Raw genomic sequence first — 20,703 nt, forward strand, 5'->3', positions numbered from 1 at the left:
ACTGGATGCAATTATCTTTAGTTCAGTGAAAGTAAAGAAAACTACAGGCTTTACTTTCGTAGTTGTTACTCATATGGGTTAAAAAACCCCAAAACAAACAAAACAGCATACGCATGTTTTATGGTGTACTTGAAAAGTATGGTAGCATGACAGGACTCTGCTGAACCTTAAAGTTTGAGTAAAGCAGACAGAGTAATGCATGCTAAGTTTATGAACCACTTGCTAAAACGTGAATGATTAAAAAGAACACTTTTTATATGAAATTAGGATACCAAATATTATGAAACTGATCAATCTTCCCAGTTCTGGGATGGAATGTACTAATGAAGAAAACAGTGTTGAGTTTGTTTTAAATAAACCAAACCGATTAGGTGTGAAGTCACACATTTAAATTCCAGATAATAAATATTTGGGTTAAGGTTCAGGCCAAGTCACAACTTAGTTTAACTTAAAAACTTAAACATTTGTGGTGGACGTGTTCCGATAACCTCTTTGCGACAATGGCTTGATTATTTGGGGAGGGAGGGCGTCAGTCCAGCAGTGTTAAAATGTTAGTGTTACATCTGCTAATCCAAGTTGCTGCCGGGGAAAGTTCCTGTGGGGATCTTTAACTGCGGCTGTGTAAATCTATTGAGCATGACTGCATACAATTCCCTGACAATCACAGAAGACAATTAACAACTTGTCAATCAATCCTCCAAGCACAAGTCTGTTTTCCTGAACTGAGTGTGGAGCCTCTCTAACACCTTTGGTGCCAGGTTTCAGCTTTGTTCCTCACAAAAAAATGCAATTCTTCATCTCAACACCACTCTTCAATCACAGAAAGCAACCCAAGGTTCCTCAGTTCTGGCATCCCAGGAAGATCATTTACCAGAATGACAGTAGCGCAGTTATCTAGGAAGCTGACACACATAGATGGTACAGTAGCTTGAAGATCATGCTCAGAGGTTAGGGCATAATCATTTAAGGGTGGGGTAATTTAGGACATTTTAAGTTATACAACATGTTCCCATGCATAATACTTTTTTAGAACACAGAGTCACATATATATATATATATATATATATATATATATATATATGGTAAGTGTAAGTAAAAAAGTGTAAAGTTAATCTAAATGTATTACTCTCTCAAGCTAAAGATCTACGGTAATATACATAATAATGGGATCATTGTTTGCTAAACTGTTGGAACAGTAGGTACTTTGCTTTTACAGAAAGCTAAAAATGTTTGGGAAAGCAATGTGATTAATATGTTTGGTGTTGTAATGGTGCTTTTTTTAGAGAAAAAAAATACAATCTAGAAAGTGGGTTAACATCCTCATTTCCAACAACCAAAAGAGCAGGAAACTAGTAGGCATACAAAGTTTCAACAGCAGTCAGTTTTCAAGCAAAATTTGAGAATCCACATGTTATAACACAGTGAGTTAAAAAAAAACAGTTATCTTTTTAATGAGCCCCTTGCCTTTGAACATTGAGGTAGAGTCCTATTCTTGATGTTTGAAAATACTTTAATTTAACAAAGATGATGGTCAAAACTCCATTGGAAAAGTACTGCGTGATTGATATGTTTGAACTAGTAATTAGGTAGTTCTAATTATTGGTCTGCATCGAGCAAAGAAAACACGTAAGACTGCTGAAACTACTAAAACTAAGCTAATTCATCAATTAATTTTCCTTCTGAGAACAATATATTTGTGAATATATTGTATTTGTGAATTGAATTGAATTAACTGTCCAACATAGTAATTAAATGCTGCAAGTTAGTGAACCATCATATCGTTGAAGTAATGTACTTGGAGTAAAATCTGGAATGATCCTTTAAACGTTTGGTGAAATCATATAGAAGAAAATCCACAGTAGAACTGAATGTTATGTTTTATAGTTAAAGTAACAACTTTTCAACACAAAATCTGAAGAGAATGGATCTGGAGTAATGGGTAAAGGACAATTTGTCTGATGAGTCCAGATTGGTCCGATGGGTCTGGAACTGCAACTACATTCTGAATGGAAATAAAGATGTCAAAAGCTTTTTTAAACAATGCAATAGTGAATATTGTGCCATTAAAAAAGAAGCTGGGGGGAGGGGGATGCTACTTTGCTGACCTTCCCTCCCTGGGCAGAATTTTTATATCACCTTTCTACTTTTGTTGACCACTCAGTGCAATTTTACACTACATGCTCCTTTCACCAATTCACATACACATTCATACAGCACTATCTCAGTCTATAGAGATCTAGACAGATTATGCAGCTGATAAAACATTTTCTTCAGCCCCGTCACTTTTCTACCTGGTACTCTTAAATGGTTACCAGCCATGACAACACCATACAAATGTGTTGCCATCTCAACATTTCCACTTTTGGATTGTGAGACTAATTCATTTTGAGCACGTATATAAATTTTTTTTTTCTCTTTCTGATTCTGAATTTTCTTGTTAATGTCCCAACTTATACAAAAAAAGAGCAGAATCTTTTGTTGTTACTTGTATAATAATATATTTTAATATATATATTTTTTTTTAATATTTTAATAATATAGTCTATAATGATGTGCTGTCATCAAGACAGGAGCTTCAAGTGAATGCAGAGCTGAAGACTGGGCACATTTAAATCAAGCAATAGTTTATGCAGGAGATTGAAAGGAGACTTGAGAGCGTTCATAAAATAAACATTAGACATTGTTTCTCTGGGGACTGGCTTGTCAACTAAAATTAAGATGATATATGTGATTTCTTTACCTGCCGACTGGTCTTGTGTTCCGTGTGAAGAGTTCATAGTGGTGGAAAAATTGTGTGTTCAGAGGTCTAGCAAACAGTTTAATGGTAAACAGCAGAAAACTAAGGATTCAAATCTTCATTTGTATTCTCTAGAAAACAGAAGAGGAAAGGGCACAGTAAAGGTAGGTGAATGTAAAGTGGAGGAGAAGTCAGCGAGCAGAAACTAAAGACAAAGAGATGTGGCCGTAGAAAGCTGAGCCAGACAAAAGTGGGACAAAAGACTAAAGACAATAAAAAAAACAACATAAAAAGTATATTGAATTTACTGGTTTTCTTTAGTAATTTGGCATAAAACTGATCTGATCTTCTAAGATGAAGATCTGATCATAACACAACTATGAGTGAGGAAATAATATCAGAGATGCAATGTCCTACAGCACAATACATTATAATTGCTTGTGTCTTTATTGAACATACCCATTAAGTATTTACAGATCTGGTGGAAAAAGTAAGTGAACTATGGGGGTATTATTGTTCCAATATTATTTGTGTGTGCGTATCTCAATCTGTGTGTGCGTAAAAAGATTTGTGTCTGTATTCAGATTTGTGTGTGCGTAAAAAGATTCGTGTGTCTGTATTCAGATCTGTGTGCGTAAAAAAAGATTTGTGTGTCCGTATTCACATTTGTGTGTGCGTAAAAAGATTTGTGTGTCTGTATTAAGATCTGTGTGTGCGTAAAAAGATTCGTGTGTCTGTATTCATATTTATGTGTGCGCAAAAATCAGCCGGGAGCTCTCGATTGGCTGTCTTTGCACATGTGGATTTTGACACACTTCTGCCGTGGCAAATCTGTAAAAAGATCTGTGTGTAAAACGATTTGTCCGTATCTTTTGATTTGCCCTGTGCTCGGACTCACAGGCTCACGCCAGGCTACAGTAGCAATGCAGCCTTCACCACTAGTCGTAGCACTCAGTCAGTACTTTACCTGCAGCAGTTCCATCGGGGTTTTGAACATATTATTAGACATCGTTTGGACTTTTATACTGCATGCAAACACCTGAACCCCATCTACTTCGGACCTATGTCGGACATTTAGTAATCGGGTTGCATATGGAGTAAGATAACTTCCAAAAAGATGTGTCCATGTTATAACTATTCGTATTCATAATGATAAACATTTGTATTTAAATAAAAAAAGTTGTACTCAAAATGCTGCTGTCACGCACATGAGTCTGACAAATTATTAGGGTAAGAGTAAGAAATTAGGTAAGAAATTGACCTTTTACGTCTCATTTATTCATTCACACAGGCACTAATATATTTGGGAAACAGTTAGGCACCAAATATAATATATTTAATTTTCTCAGATGGCAAAAATAAGAACTTTATTGATCCCACATACTGTAGGAGTAATTCATGTCATATTAGAGAACAAGGTAGTGCCGAAAAACAATATATAGCCTATCCCCCCTCACAAAAATAAGAAAAATATATTTTCTCATCAACAAAGCATATTTTACATAAACATATTAAAAAATGTTCAAGTAACAAAATAACATATTTGAACAATTCTTCAGATTTTTTCAGTTCTTTTATTGTCTGAAAAATGGTTCAAATGTGTTATTTTGTTATTTGAAAAAAATTAAATTTGTTTTGTTGATGAGAAAATATGTTTCTCTATTCTTATTTTTGTGAGGGAGGATAGATTATTGTTTTTTTTTCAGCATTACCTTGTTCTTTATAGCTGATATAAAATGAATTACTCCTACAGTATGTGGGATCAATAAAGTTCTTATTTTTGCCATCTGAGAAAATTAAATATATTATATTTGGTGCCTAACTGTTTCCCAAATATATTAGTGCGTGTGTGAATGAATAAATGAGACGTAAAAGGTCAATTTCTTACCTAATTTCTTACTCTTAACCTAATAATTTGTCAGATTCATGTGCGTGACAGCAGAATTTTGAGTACAACGTTTTTATTTAAATACAAATGTTTATCATTACGAATACGAATAGTTATAACATGAACACATCTTTTTGGAAGTTATCTTACTCCATATGCAACCCGATTACTAAATGTCCGATATAGGTCCGAAGTAGATGGGGTTCAGGTGTTTGCATGCGCAGTATAAAAGTCCAAACGATGTCCAATAATATGTTCAGAAACCCGATGGAACTGCTGCAGGTAAAGTACTGACTGAGTGCTACGACTAGTGGTGTGAAGGCTGCATTGCTACTGTAGCCTGGCGTGAGCCTGTGAGTCCGAGCACAGGGCAAATCAAAAGTTACGGACGCACAAATCGTTTTACACACAGATCTTTTTACAGATTTGCCGCGGCAGAACTGTGTCAAAATCCACGTGTGCAAAGACAGCCAATCGAGAGCTCCCGGCTGATTTTTGCGCACACACAAATCTGAATACAGACACACGAATCTTTTTACGCACGCACAGATCTTAATACAGACACACAAATCTTTTTACGCACACACAGATCTGAATACAGACACACGAATCTTTTTACGCACACACAGATCTGAATACAGACACACAAATATTTTTACGCACACACAGATCTGAATACAGACACACGAATCTTTTTACGCACACACAGATCTGAATACAGACACACGAATCTTTTTACGCACACACAGATTGAGATACGCACACACAAATAATATTGGAACAATAATACCCCCATAGTGAACCCTTGGAGATAACAGCTGGTCAAGCTTCCTTTGGTAGCAATGACATCAAGAAAGTGTTTTGAGTAGCTCTGGATCAGTCCTGCACAGCTTCAGCTCCAACAGGATGTCTGGTGTGAGTGGCTCAGTTGAGGCCAATTGACCGATTCTCTATGAGGTTAAGGTCTGGACTCTGATAGGACCAGTCCAAATGACACATTTTCATTTCAAAATAAAGAGAAAATAAAATGAGGATGTTGTGCCGTGCTTTTGGAGTCATCTTGAGCAGGTTCAAGCAGGAACAGCCACCGTAGCTGTCTCCATTTACAATTACTCTTACTGTAGAGGGATTGGTGCCTTAACACCTTGAGACTATTGTGTGTCCATTCCCATCCTTATTCTGATCAGATACTCTTGATTGCATGTCTTCTTTTTGTGAGACATAATTTGTGTTATCAGATTCTTCCAAAGAACAGCTCAATGTTTGAGTGTCTTTTATTAGAGTAGCTTTAAAACACACCTTGAAAGTCGTTACATTTTTTAAATTCAAGCTGTACATTTGAAAGTACGGCATGTCACGAATATGTGATGATGCATAAGTAAAAGGATTTGTAGTAAACCCAAGTCAAGGATTGAAAAAAAGCATCAATGTTATGAGAAAAAGAAAATATGAGGACTGAGGAGAGCAAATGTATTAGAAAGAGCAAAAGGAAGAAAAAGAGAGCAGGAGAAAAGAATGAAATTAAACCACAGAAAAAGAAAATAGCTGTTTATAAGTAAAGGAAAAGGAAAAAGAATATGAGAGGACGAGAACGGAGGAGAAATCCATTAGAGGAAAATGAGAAAAAGTGAGAGATGAGGGCCGTCCAGATGGTTGGAGACTGTTGCCTCGGAAACACAGCGAGGGCAGAACAATGGGGATTTGGAGTGGTGTTTCGCATCCCATCATAATATGGCCATGCCATTTGGAGACTAAGTAGAAAAGCTACTGCCAAAATGACAGGCTGACTATCTACTGTAGACAGCTCATTCTGATCAACAAGTCAAATGTAAGACAAGTTAATGTATGCACAAACAAGAGAACCTGCTCGGTTCTCACACACTGCAAAGAGATGGGAAAAAGGAAGTACTCTCCATCCATGTGAAACTTCATATCAAGACATAATCAGGCAGCGTTTGAGTGTGCTGGTAAGCATAATATTAGAATTCAAATTGTGTATACTTCTTTTTACGTGACTGCTTGTCTGTCTTACGATCCGTTAATCTTTAACTGTTCACACAACGGACTGTCACCCTCAGTGATGCAAATTGGTTCATTTTTTTTAACAAGTACAAGAAACACAAAGTAAAAGAAAGAGAAAATACATTTTGAACATACAGTGTATTTACAAAAATATATTTGTCCTCAAGAAAACAAAGAACTAATGTCGATTATACTACAGCTATTGAACAGTCATGTTGAACAGTCATGTTCAATTAGGCATGGGACGATATGAAAATTTCATATCACGATATTAGTGGACAAAAATATCACAATTACGATATTATCACGATATTAACGTGTCGCTTATAAAATTCTTAAAATGCAAGGAAAAAAACTAACTGTGGATCCACTGGTTCCATTCAGAACATTTATTCTCAAATCATTCTCAACACAGTGACACTTGAGGTAGAGAACAAATAGTGTACTGTAAATGTTATGCATTACAAAGTGTAAACTATAGTACCGGTACCAGTACTTATTTGAACTTTCTTTTTTTGTAAGAAAATACTTCCCTGAGAGTCGAAAGAAATAAGTGACAAATAGAAATAAAGTGACAAAGTAGAGCCAAATGCACACTGATTGTATTACTCTCTGAAACTTTAACAGTGGCTGGCTGCCTGATACTTAGTACGGCTCTCTGGAAAAATAATAAAATAAAGGCACTGCTCTGTAGTATACAAAACAAAAGCTGCATGGCCAACACAAAGATTGAGTGAAAATAAAGTGCCACAGTAGTCAAATGCACACGGATTGTACTACTCTCTGAAAAAATATTAAATAAATAATAATAATAAATAATATTAATAAAATACATGAAAAAAAATAACACTGGCTTCTACCTGGCTGGTAGCCTTGTGTGACCAAAAAAAAAAAAATTGGCGATAATTACAGTACCCCACGATAACGTTATCGCGGCCGTTTTTTATTGCGATATACGATAATATCGTATATCGCCCCATGCCTATGTTCAATAAGTCTTGAATCTGTCAACAGTTAAATGTGAATTGACCCCAGTGAGAGTGAGTATCGGTGTTTGTGGTTGATTGTCTATCCCAGTCTCTGAATAGCTGTGACGGGCTCCTGCAACCCTAAACTGGAAGAGGCCCGTGAAGATTATGGATGGATGGATATCAGTAGCACGTTCAGCTACCCTGAGATTAACTTTTACACACCACATCTTTCCAAAGTTTAAAAACAGCCATATGGCAATCAGTTCTCAGACAGAATAATGTGAAATGATGCACATTTTTCAAAAATGTTCCTGTTTAACAGTCATAAAGAGTGGCTGAACCCAGTGGCAGTGAACCGGCTGCATACTAAAACTGCCTGAATGAGCTATGTCCATCTTTACAACCTCAAATTATTTTAACAAAAGATGACATTTAGGTATGACACAATCATACATTACCACTTATGGGTTGTACAGTGGTGGACTTTCTGAAATATAGTAAAATCTATTACTAATAACCCCATATCCCATCCCAGCAGCCATCATTATTTCACATCTTGAGCCAATAAGGTTCCCCGTGTAACATTTAATAGATTCAAGCTGGGGACATTTTGCTCGGTGTGGGACCACAGAATACAAATTGCTGAGTAAATTATGATCTCTTGAGAGCCAGTAACATGGAACACGAAGAAACAGGAGTGTGAGATGGGAGTGTGCATAAAAAGAGCGAGACAAACATCCATTGACAACATGTTCCAAGGGTATATTAAAATGTATGCTTTTTCCTTATACCTGTGTAACCTATGACTGACAGTTAAAAATGGAAAGAAAGTGGAATTACAAGTTTAGCAAGGAATTTAACAAAACAGAATTTGAAAGTGAACATACACATCTGTTCGGCAGCTTCAGCTCTACTCCAATAGTTTTATAATGTCAAACTCCTGTTTTGTTGCGGTAAAATGAGCCTCTTCAGGTTGAACTGACAACCACAAGCACAATTCACCGGTTGTTTTTTTTTACAAATATAAATAAAATGAGATTAACATATTAGTTAAAATTTCGCACATGGTTTTTTTTTGTCACATTGTTTAAAATACAAGTATTAACTGAGGTTTCTACAGAAATGTGTTACAGTTTATGTTTTGAACAATAAAGAGCCAAGTTGTGCTGAACTGTCAAGTTAAGTCATGAAATTGTTTCTCCACCATGGTTCTGTCCAGGGGTTTTTAGGTTGGGTGAAGTGAAGTCAGGCCTCCATGATGGAGCAGAGTAGATTTTTTAATCAAATCAAAAGCTGAATTATCTTCTAATACCACAAGTTACTATGTACATTAGAAATACTTCAGCTCTGGGCAATGCAACAGTGCCATGAAGTCTTGTACGTGTTTTTATGGGATTCTATGGTTACTATGTGATTTTATTTTTGTTCTGGAATACTATTTCGATCATTCAGGTCTGCCTGCATGCTGAAAAGAATTTATGAAAATATGTTAAAAATCTCCCCAGACCCTCAGAAACAACAAATACTCACAAATGCTAAATTAAATTGTTGATTAGCTATTGATATTTAATAGGTAAAAAAAATGTATACGGTGGAGTTCATCTCCTTGATATGTAGACAGAAGTAAAATACACTGAATTCATCCCTTAATATATTTCTCATATGTAATGACTAACTTTCGTACATTGCAGTCAAAGAAATGTCTGCAGTCAAGAAAGATATCTTGAAAGTAGAGAAATGATACACTTTGAATGAATAAGCTGATGTATAATTCCATTGAAGAATGAAGATGATGTGGCAGAGCAGATCATGCTGAATTGTTGAACCATCTAAAACCTTCTCAACGTTTATCACCTTGGATTTGAAGAAACGGTGTCTTCCCCTTCCCTCTGGAGCAACGCAAACAAAAGCATGTCATGTCATTGTCTCGTCCACTATCCAGTTCTGTTGTACATGATGGGCTGTATTATAACCCAGCATTTTAGAGACCAACATCCAGATCAAAGCTTTCACTGAAACACTAACTGAATGCATGAGAAAGAGTGCAAATCAGGAATAACATGCTGGTAATAACAGAAAAAATGGAGGGTGAAGGAGGAGAATCAGCCTACTGAAGAGTTAAACATACAGTAGATGCTGGACTATTTTAAATAAACCTCTTGACATCTACCAAAAAAGAATGCAACATTGGTGAAGAAGTCCGAACTAGTTTCTTCTGACTGGTTTGAAACATTCAGTTTGATCAAAAGGAACATTAGCTTTTGAATATTCATGGCTGCAATAAGCAGTGGAAGATGTGGAGGTTGTTAACTGAAAACAAAAACCTCAAAGATCAACAAAATCCTGAATCCTTGAAATGCCTTGACTCTCACATTTTGAAAATATTTTTAAACTTCAGGTAGTATTTGCCTCTTTTCTTCTTTAAAATGAGATGGAAAACCATTTATATGAGCAATCAGTTGACAATGTTAAACTGTAAGTGAAACTATCTTAATTTCCCATTTACCATGTCAGGCTTTAAAGCAAAGGCGAAAAAGCATTTCAAATTAACATTTAAAAAAGAAAAAAATCCCAACAAAAACATCTTTGCAAAGTCTTTTGAAATTTAGCTTTTTCTACTGAGATAATTGAAAATGTTTAATAAAAACATTGACAAACACTCGTGAGTTGCAGGGTCTTTCTTTGGATCCTCTGCATGAGTAACAAACAAGCAGTCTCTCAATGAGTCCAGAGGACGCAGGAAAACAACTGGACAATAGACTGGATTGTGAAGCAGTTTTAAAGTGGTCTGGGAAACTCTCAGGCTTGGTGGGGATGTCTTCTCAAGAGACATTCCTATTTAATTTCTCTCCTCGGCAGAGTGGAATGATATTTAACAATGTCCTTTTCACCCCGAGTTCAGAAAGAATGAATGAACATGAGAATTGGAGGGGCAGTGAGAGGAAAGAAAAGCATAGTAAACCAAAGTGACCAAAAGTGGAGCGATATGAAAGAAGAGAAAACAAAAAAAGCCTATAGAGATAGAGGATAACACACATCAAAACATCTGCTCTCTAATTACAAAATATCTAATTATCATTATAATGAGGAAGTAACAGTCTCCCCAGGAACCTGGACAACAATTCTGATGGGCTCTTTTAATCTAATAAGAGCAATAACAAGGACAAATCGGACAGGGTGTTTGGCTAATCTAATTGGGTGAAGGCTGGGTTTTGGACGCTGCTATCAACAGAAATACAAGAGAGGTCAAAATAATACCATGAGCAAGTGAGTAAGTGACGTTTATTTTACAAAAATGCCTCCATCGACACTAATTCAAGTTCTTTTCAAAGATGAAATCTGGAGTCAATATTTCATGATATTTTCTGTGAAATCAACGTCTGACCCTTTTCACTCTGTTTATGTCTTTTTTGCTGTGCTAAGTAATTAAATTAGAAAACAAAGAAGTCTATATGAGTCTTTGCAGTTCATGTACCTGATATAGGGAAAGAAAGATTGTGTAATGGGTTTGTAATGGGACACATATGGGGTGCAACCCATTAGCGTTGACCATACACAAACTCTGATAGCCATCTAGTGACCTCACAATGAAATACCAGCACATGTGCACACACAGCTGGTCACAACTCCTTTTCATTTTGAGCATGTTTGTGAACAAATAACTAAAGTTCCTTCAAATAGATTAATTTTCACAAGTTAAAGATCCTGTAATGTTCCAGTCTATAGTCGTGTCTCATTTCATGTTAAAATGCTTTTAAAGACTACATCTCCAATACTATGGGCTGGAAGTACTGCACTGATGAGTTTGTTTGATCATGCATTGATTCTTCTGGATTTTAAGATATGCCCTGAACAGGCTGTCTCGGTATCAGTTAGTACTTATTTTTGCATTTGGACTGCAGGAACCATTTCATACACAGGCCTCTTTTTTTACACTACACAGTTAATGGGACTCAATTCTGACCTTTTCCTCCCATGCGGCACAGATTGTATAATGCCTAGTGGACAAAAAATAAGTGCATGAATTGGGATATTTCAAATTAATATCATGCCTCATTCATATTTGGAAATAAATCTAATATGTACACCCACCACCAAGTGGGCAAATCTGATTTTACCCATTAACGTGACTCATGTGTCCTTGAACATACATCAGTAGAGAATGAAATAAGCAAAGGTTTCCTTTTTATTCTCTGCAGTCTCCCTTCAGTATGTTTCTTTGAGGTTGAACAGTAGTGGACTGAGCAACCAGATGCTATGAGAGCAGAGGTCATTCTCTATGTTCAAAAATGTGCACTATACCTCTTGCACTTATACACTGATGTTCAGAAGATTTAGTACTTAACTTTTATGGCAGGGTTTCTTACTGTACTGAGGTTCGAATGTTGTCCTCTATGTGTCTGCCAAATGACTTCAGGCATATGTAAAAGTAGGTTTTACACCAACATGATGGGAACTTTGAGGTTTAAGGTGGTCTAGTAAGAACGCAGCAATGAAATCTGTTATGACCAAAAATAAATGAATGTAAACATTGCTAAAATGTCAAACATGGAAGCAACAGTTATTTCATTTAGCCTGCAGAGACAAACATAGCACAGATGAATAGAGCAGCAGTGGAGTACAGGATTTAGTGAGCCTACATGTGAGTTTGACCTGTCAACCAATTGCAGTACCTACTTGCTGTTTTTTTTATTCAACATTCTGTTTAAAATCAGAGGAAGAAAAAATTTAAAAACACAATAAAACCGAACTGTGAAGCTGTCTTATTTTTCAGAGGACTCTAAATGGACCGCTTAGTTTTAATGCACATTTTACCCCATTTATAAATCTTGCTTGATTTAAAATAACTTAACAACTACAACCATAGTTTTCCAAAAAAATACTACTACTGACTGTGCTTTAATAAATATAAAGAAAAAACATGTTTTTAATGCAGATGTCTGAAAGGTAAAACGTCTGACAGGTGAAAATGTCCAGGTTTGATGGGGGCGATATATAATATATTTGTTGGGTCTGAATTCTTTTTAAATCAAATGGGCTCAATGAGGGAAATTAAACTGAGACAAGGCATCATCTTATTGTGTCCTGTACATTTTGTGCCTTTACATTTTAACTTTTCATAAGTTTTCATGAAGAGGATGCAGTGTTTTGTAAAGGCAGTGAGAAGGTGGATGTGCAAAAGGACACACTATATACACCATACTGTTATTCTTCTTTTATTTACCATCAATATCTACATTCGCAATTTACAACTGCAGAACATAACTAACTTTAGTCAGTATTATTTTTTGAGATTGTATTTGTTCACTTAAAAAAGCATGAAGTTTCCCAGGGTGGCAAAATACTCTTCACAGACTATCTATGACAGACAGCTTGTTTGGTGAAGTGTGTGCTTTAGGCAGGGAAACATCATCCTCTGCTGGGTCATGTTTTAATTTTAGAGCCATCAAAATCTTGTCTAACAGCACGGAGAAAAACATGCGCACATAGGCAAAGGCAAATTATACACTTGCACAATGTAGGTTTGGTGATGCTGAGTCATATGTGGTACCTGATTAAACAGCCCATCAGCTATTTCTGGACTAACTTGGAAATAGCAGAAACACACACTCAAAAACCACACACATGGATCTACGAAGAGCCGCCTATAAAAGCATACAGGTATACAGACGTTCAGACATTAGATACACGCAGCCTGCCAGCTATTTCTGGTCTGGTGGTAAAATTATATGTTTTCATAAGGTCAACAGTATGGATATGGTTTCAAAACCCGATCTACTTCTGCCTCTCGATGCTGAAAGATGTTGAGTTAATTGAAGGAAAAGTAGTGCAGATGGATGTGCAGAGGAAATACAGATAAAAATGAGAAAGAGATCAGTTCCTTTCTGACAAGAACCTCTGGAAAGTGAAACATTTCAGGGTTAATGTGTGTATTTAGTAATGGTTCTTACTTGCACACTGGTGTGTTCATTGTGAAAAGGCTGTTGTGGATGGAAGTGCATTGCTTGCAGAAATATTTGGCATCTGCCTTGTGAGACTTGGCAACAGCAGACACTGTATATGGCTGTTTACTGCTACCTCACTCACGAGGGGAAAGCAGAGCTCTTTTTCAAAAGTCAGGACCAATTTGAAGCCTTTTCCTATTTTAGATTAAATGATTTAGCACATGTAAGTCAACAAAGGTCCCTCTCAGAGTCAGATCTGTGTTATGATAGCAGAGTCTAATTAATACGTTTTTAGACTTATTTTCTTACATTAAGCAAAAATGTCATGTCCTCACGCCTGTTTCCAGACTGCAAATCAACACACTTTCTTGCTACACGGACCTCCTCACACAACATGTGACACTGGCACACCATTTACAAATTACAGTGCGCGGCTGAAAGTGGAAACAGAACCCGAGTGTACTGTATGCCAGTGTGTGTGTGTGTGTGTGTGTGTGTGTGTGTCCAGTTTCCCAAGGTCTTTCAGATACCACAGCCAGACCTCAAAACTATCATCACTGTTCTCGCTCCCATCTGCCAAAGTCATCACCCACGCACAGACACCCTCCCTATCTATTTTGCACACGCACACACATACACACTATCACAAAGGAGGTGTGAAATAGTCATCCCTCACCATTTTAACAAGGGTGGGAACCTGGCTATAAACTTTCTAATGTTCTAAACTTCTGTCACTTGACTCAACTTACTGACTTACTATCAGTGACTGACAGACAAACATTTGTTGGTCTGCTGAAGTGTCGCTGGTTGAAAGCAAAGTCAAATAAAGTGAGAGGGACCTATTTCAGCAACTATACATTCTTAATGTTTAAGTTTCAACAACTTAAAAAAATAGGGGGAAGATAATTACAATGCCCAAAAAATGGGGTGTTATATGAAATACAAACTAAAGTAAAAAAAGTTACTTTTACTCTGGCTTTTATTTTGCAGAGTCCAGCTTCCTTTTTTTCCTCATCAGCTTCATTACATTTATAAATATCATTTCGTTTGTCCATTTCAGGCCTGCAACACTTTCTAAAACAACTTGAGGCTGTAAGACACATTGCAATATTGCCGTTCCATCTCACAACATTTGAAAAGCATTCCAGCACTGAAGACGTCAAGTGATGAGGGGTTTTAGTGCTTTTGTCCCATTCTTCCAGCAAACAAGTCTTCAGGTATGTAACAGCACAAGGTCGTTGTTGTTGCATTTTATGTTTCAAAATTCTCCACACATTCTCTATTGGAGAAAGGTCAAGACTGCAGGCAGGTCCCTCCTTATCATGCCTTTGTAATGTGTGTAGAATGTGATTTGGATGGTGTTGTTGAAAAAATCATGAACATCCCTGAAAAACATTTTGTCTTGAGTGCAAAATTTGTACTTCTAAAATCTTAGTGTACTTTTCTCCATTAATGGTGCCATCACTGAAGAGTAAGGGCAGTGATATATATATATATATATATATATATATATATATATATATATATATATATATATATATATATATATATATATATATATATATATATATATATATACATATATATATATATATACATACATACATACATATACACACACACACATATATACACACATATATATGTAAAAGTGTGTAGAGGACTCCTACTGTCCGCGAAGAAATAAAAGTCGTAAGACTGTATTTTCTTTTTCTTATTTACCGTTCTGACCCTTTTCTGTCACTCTTTTAAATGACATCTTTCTATTGTTTCAATCTTTTCTGATTTAGGGTTGTATATGCCAGATTGTGTTATACTGCTTTGATAGATTATTTAATGTTAGTTCCTCTTTTAAAAAGTCAAAAGAAATATGGCAATAAAAAATGGAAATGTTCAGGAGAGTAAGATATCACACATGGGTGAGGAGCAAAAGGAAGTGAGATGGCCTCAGGAGAGGAGAGTTGGGGGGAGATGGGGGGGGTGAAGATAATGAACGAGTGGAGAAAGAGAGGGAAATTCAGGCTTACAGGAAGAGAAACAGGGAGGCAAGCAAAGGAAAAATGAGTTGTTGAAAGAGTGACTGATGATGGTGGAAAAAGGATATTATAAGTCTTTGAGTGTCTCACGTTTTAAGGAAACTTTAACCACAACTGTGGGTATTCAGGGGCAGATTAGTTATCTGATCACACAAGAAAATACATGAAACATCAACAGAGGACTATTCAAGGAATTAATTCATACACTTAGGCAGCTGTTATTGCTCATGTGTTGGTTAATGTTTGCAACATGTCATGCTTTCCGAAGCTAAGAACCACATAAAGCAGGAGGCAACAGGCTCAAGTACAGCACCAAAAGTATACTGCTCAGGTTTAATATTGGTGCATTAGCACGTGCCTGCTTACAAGCACACAGACACTATTTAGGGCTCTTTGTTGATTAGGCTTGTGCCCCACAGAAGCCATCAAAAGTTTGGAGCCTCAGTGAACACCTTAGCCTCTTTGTGTTGTTCTTAGAGCTCTTTCTGTGTGGTTTTATAAAAGCGATTACCCTCCTGTTGGTAGAAGCTACTACTATAGAGGAGAAATGTTGCCATAAGGGGGTATGTGAATAAGATTGGATTTGTTTCATATTGGTTACACCAAATTTCTCGCATCATACTTTCACGTGAACATGGGAGAGTTGACCGATGCAGAATGGAATTGATTGCAGTTGTTATTGGTGACACCATTGACAACTGCAGGTTTTCTGGACAGAACATTGCACTGTAGAAAGATGAGTACTGTGTAGTTGTATAGTTTGTGGCTAATTAATGTGCCTGAGTGGTTATGCTTTTTTGCTGAATGGCCAATGTTAGCAGAGCTATCTCAAAGGCGCCTGCTAGCCAGCTATCTTAAAAACACTTGGTCCAGTCAGAAATGTGCATGTGAATGCAATGACATGAAATAAAAAATTGATCCACTGACAATTTCTATCAGTGAATTTGTGAAACTTCATTGGACTGCTAGACGTTACTTTAACAAACAACTTTGAGAATTATGAATTTGAGAGGGATTGTTTATCACAAAACTACTCACTAAAATCGAACGGAAAGTGAGAGTCTTGGGGAAGTCAGCTCCCTTAGTTGCCAAGACAAAGGTTTTAGAAAGACTGTTGGGAGGAGAAGGAAAAAACAAAGTTGTGAAACGACATAAGTTGAGGTAAGATTTGATGGGGGAGCAGCCCGAGGAATTAGGGATCAGTTTACAACCGTGTCTTGAGAGTGTTTTCCCGAGGGTGAAGACCAGGTGAACTCCAAGACTAAAGCCTACAGAAATACAGGCTAAAGGCAGAGCGCTCACATTTAGATGCAGGAAAGAAAAATAAGGTACACAACAGGACAGTGATTATTTTTGTCATATACAGAAGGAAGAAGTTGTACCTTGGTAAGGAGGCATACTGGCGTTCCACCTCCTCATACCGCGGTGTCAGACGGTGATCTGTCCCTCTGCCTGGTATCTGATGAAGACAAACACATGGTTAGTCTACAGAGATATTTAAATCCCAAGGCTGCAATTTCTTCTGAGTGTAGCATGGTGAATTATACATTTCATTTGTCTGCTGAAAGTATGGAAGTACCGCAGGATTGTGAGCCTAAGCATGTGGAGTGCATACCCATCAGTCCCCTGCTTTCTGTGTGTGATACAGGGGTAATTTAGGACTGACAAAGGCTAGTTATTAGGGATTTAGGCCTTTAGAGATTTGTTGGGGGTAGAAAGGGACTCCATCGTAGATTAGGTTACTTCAAAACAGGATGGAGTCGTCTCACTTAGAAACAAAAATACACACATCCATACGCACACACGCTTTCACAAAAACAGAGTTGTGTCTCATCTCCATATTGAAAGGGAAAAAAAAAAAAAGATTAAGCCAAGCTGCTGACAGTTCAATCTGTCCTACTTCCTCATATCACTGGTTCTCTCTTTAACCCTTGCATCTCTTTTTCTCTTCCTCCACTTATTCCCATTCCTCTGCCTTTTCCGCTCACTCACACAAATACACATATGAACACACACAGACACACATAGACACACATGCACAGGCACACGCTTCTTTCTCAGAGAAACTCCCCGCTCTATTCAGCGGGGAGATTTCAGCTGCAGTGGCGCTTCTAAATGAAGCCGACTAAACCCCAAACATCAACACGCTTTATCAACGCACACACGTGCAGACAAATACAAGCTTTTTTTTATTTTTAGACTCTAAAAATAGTCATTTGAATATAGTAGACAGTGGGGTGAGAAGATGGGATATGAGTGAAGAGTCTGAGTAACTATTCATTTTTAAGTTATAAAGAAAAAGAAAATGGCTCACTAAAAGTAGTTCATCACTCCTTTGCTGCTTTTTATGGTGCTTTCATTTATATTTATCATCTATAATAGTACTGGCAATATTGTTGTTTTTTTTTTTTTTTGAGTTAATGTTTGTCACTTTGCTGATTCCGAGCAAGAAGATCTTGGGTTTATTAGGGACAATTTATCACAAGATGGTAAAAATCAATGTGAAGGATGAAACAAATCCACCAAAACATGCAGTATATGAGTGAATTAAAGTGTCTCCTATTGCCTTTTCTTTCTATCTGCGTTCCAGGGAATGATGCCAGGAGGCATTATAAAACAAACTTGCTGGCCCTTCTTTCTTCTGAACACCTGCCTTTATAGCTTCAATATCTCAGGGAGAGAAACAGTAGGATATTAAGATGGAATAGAGAGGTGGAGAGAAAGAATGAAAAGGCATTAGATGGAGAAGAAACGACCAAAGAGAGATGGAGTGAATGAGGAGTAAAATGAGTTACAGAGAGTAGGTGAGGGAGACACAGAGAGAAGGAGGGATATTACAAAGTCATTGAGGAGTGGCAAAGGCAGAGGAAAGAGATGAGAGGTGACTTATAAAACAAGAAAGTGAATGAGGTGAAGACGAGGGCGACAGAGCAGCTAGGTGAGAGGGATATTAACGACACAATTTAAACATGATGGTCAAAAAGGAAACTGTAGATGGAAAGAGGAGCGGCAAATGAGAAGATGAATAAACTGCATCATAAAGAAGAAATTTACAGTTGAGGGAAATGAGTGAAGGGGTGAAGAAAGAGCACAGAGACAAAAAGAAAAAATAAATAAGAGAACAATATAGACAGGTGTATGGGGGCTGTTTACTTGGCAAGTGGTTTTGGATGGGATGGAAAACTTTTACTGTGGTTTGGCCTTTTGTTTACAAGACAATGGTGTTGTGGGGGCGTGAAAATGTAACGTTTTGAAAGCGGGTTTGAGAATGTAATCTTTTTAATAGGCAACCTTTACTGTAGCCGTGAAAACAGTCAATGCACTCATCCTGTGAGAGCGCTGACGTCACTACTGCACTTCACATAGGTTCACTTTGTTTCAAGCAAGGCCAAAAACAACAGTGATGCACTACAGAGCTGTGTGGTTGCTGAGTTTGCTGCAACTCTTGCCAGTGCTCTTGTCTCTGCTCGCGATCAAATCACACTGTTGCTGGTTTCAGTAAAAATAAATGTTGGGTTTAAAATTCCACAGAAGCCAGCTGAAGATGCACAAAGCTCATGAGTAGCACCGGATATCACACATGAGAATGCAGTAGGCAATACTGTTAATTTTCCAATCATTAATTTCTTTATATATACCGTATTTTCTGGACTATAAGCCGCTACTTTTTTCATAGGTTTTGAACCATGCGGCTTATACAAAGGTGCTGCTTTTCTGTGGATTTTTCTTCCACCGCTTAGAATAAAAACTAAGACAAAATAAATGCAAAGAAGAATACGCTACTTCTTCTTTAGCAGATAGAAGTAGAAGCAGATTTCAAACAGATAAATAGATAAATAAATACAGGTTATTTTCTCTTGGTTCTGTCCCGTTTTAATCAGCAAAGTTGCTACCGTGTTAAAAGATACTGTTAGGAAAGATCTATTTAGGTACAAACATGTACATCATTTACAGTTCAAAATCCTTCTGTACATGTAGTATATATCTAATCTAACAACAGAAATATCTGCGGCTTGCATATCTTTTTTTTTTAAATAGAGCGGATGCGGCTTATATACAGGTGCGGCTTGTATATCTTTTTTTTAATTGTTTTTTTAAAAATAGAGCGGATGCGGCTTATATACAGGTGCGGCTTATAGTCCAGAAAATAAGGTATATAAATCTTACCCAGTCACCTGCATCTTCCTGTATCACACCAATCAACTGCATATATTCTGTCACCACATCTGGAAATCTCCTTTTTATATTGACCTGACAGCCTCATCTTCATCTTCAGCATCCTTTTACCGATGACATTCACGATTCCTCCTCTTTAATGCTCAAACTATCTCAATCTAGGCTCTCTTTTTCTGTCTAAAAGACAATGCTCTTAATCCTATCCATCCTTGTCACTCCCAAGGAAAATCTTAACATTTTCTAATCTGCCACCTCCAACTCTTTTTCCTCTCTGTTGGTCAGTCTCCATGACAAAGACACAAGCTGGTCTCACTACAATCTTGTAACCTTTACTCCCACTGCTAATTTTGTATCAAAGATGACTCCAGGCACTCTTCTCCACCCCCTCCATCCTGCCTGCACTCTCTACTTCACCCCTTTTCCACAGTCCCCAACTGCTCTGAACAGCCCAAATAGTTAAACTCCTGCACTTTCTTTCACTCTACTCCTCACATCCTCACCATTCCACCTGTTTCCTTTTCATTGGGACACATGTATTGTGTCTTGCTGGAACTGACCTTCATTCCTCCTCTCTCTAGCACATATCTCCACCTCTCCAGATTGGCTTCCACCTGCTCTCTACTTGTATTACAGATTACAATGTCATCCACAAACACTTTAGTCCATGAAGACTCCCGCCGACTTCATGTGTCAACCTATCCATCACCATTGCAAATAGGAAGAGGATCCTTGATACAGTTCCACCAACACCTGAAACCCCTCTGTTACTCCTACTACACACTTCCCCCTCGTGTATGTCCTGCATCACTCTACCATACCTTTCACTCTCCACACTTCCTCATACACTACCCATATTCCTCCAGTGGCATTCTCTCGTACACTTTCTGTCGATCTTCAAAGAGAAAGTGCAACTCCTTTCTTACACACT

At 37.3% G+C, this 20,703-nt stretch overlaps 1 protein-coding gene across 4 annotated transcripts in view; it reads right to left on the reverse strand.

Moving 5' to 3' along the window:
• pard3bb (par-3 family cell polarity regulator beta b) overlaps window positions 1-20,703 on the reverse strand; it is a 339,860-nt gene that overhangs the window by 15,344 nt on the left and 303,813 nt on the right. For all 4 annotated transcript variants that reach the window (XM_061723990.1, XM_061723991.1, XM_061723988.1 and 1 more), the window contains one exon: window positions 16,982-17,058. In XM_061723990.1, coding sequence (XP_061579974.1) covers window positions 16,982-17,058 — 77 coding nt within the window. The remainder of the gene's footprint in view (window positions 1-16,981; window positions 17,059-20,703) is intronic.

Source organism: Cololabis saira, chromosome 6 (genome assembly GCF_033807715.1).
Source record: "Cololabis saira isolate AMF1-May2022 chromosome 6, fColSai1.1, whole genome shotgun sequence".
Lineage (NCBI taxonomy): Eukaryota > Metazoa > Chordata > Actinopteri > Beloniformes > Belonidae > Cololabis > Cololabis saira.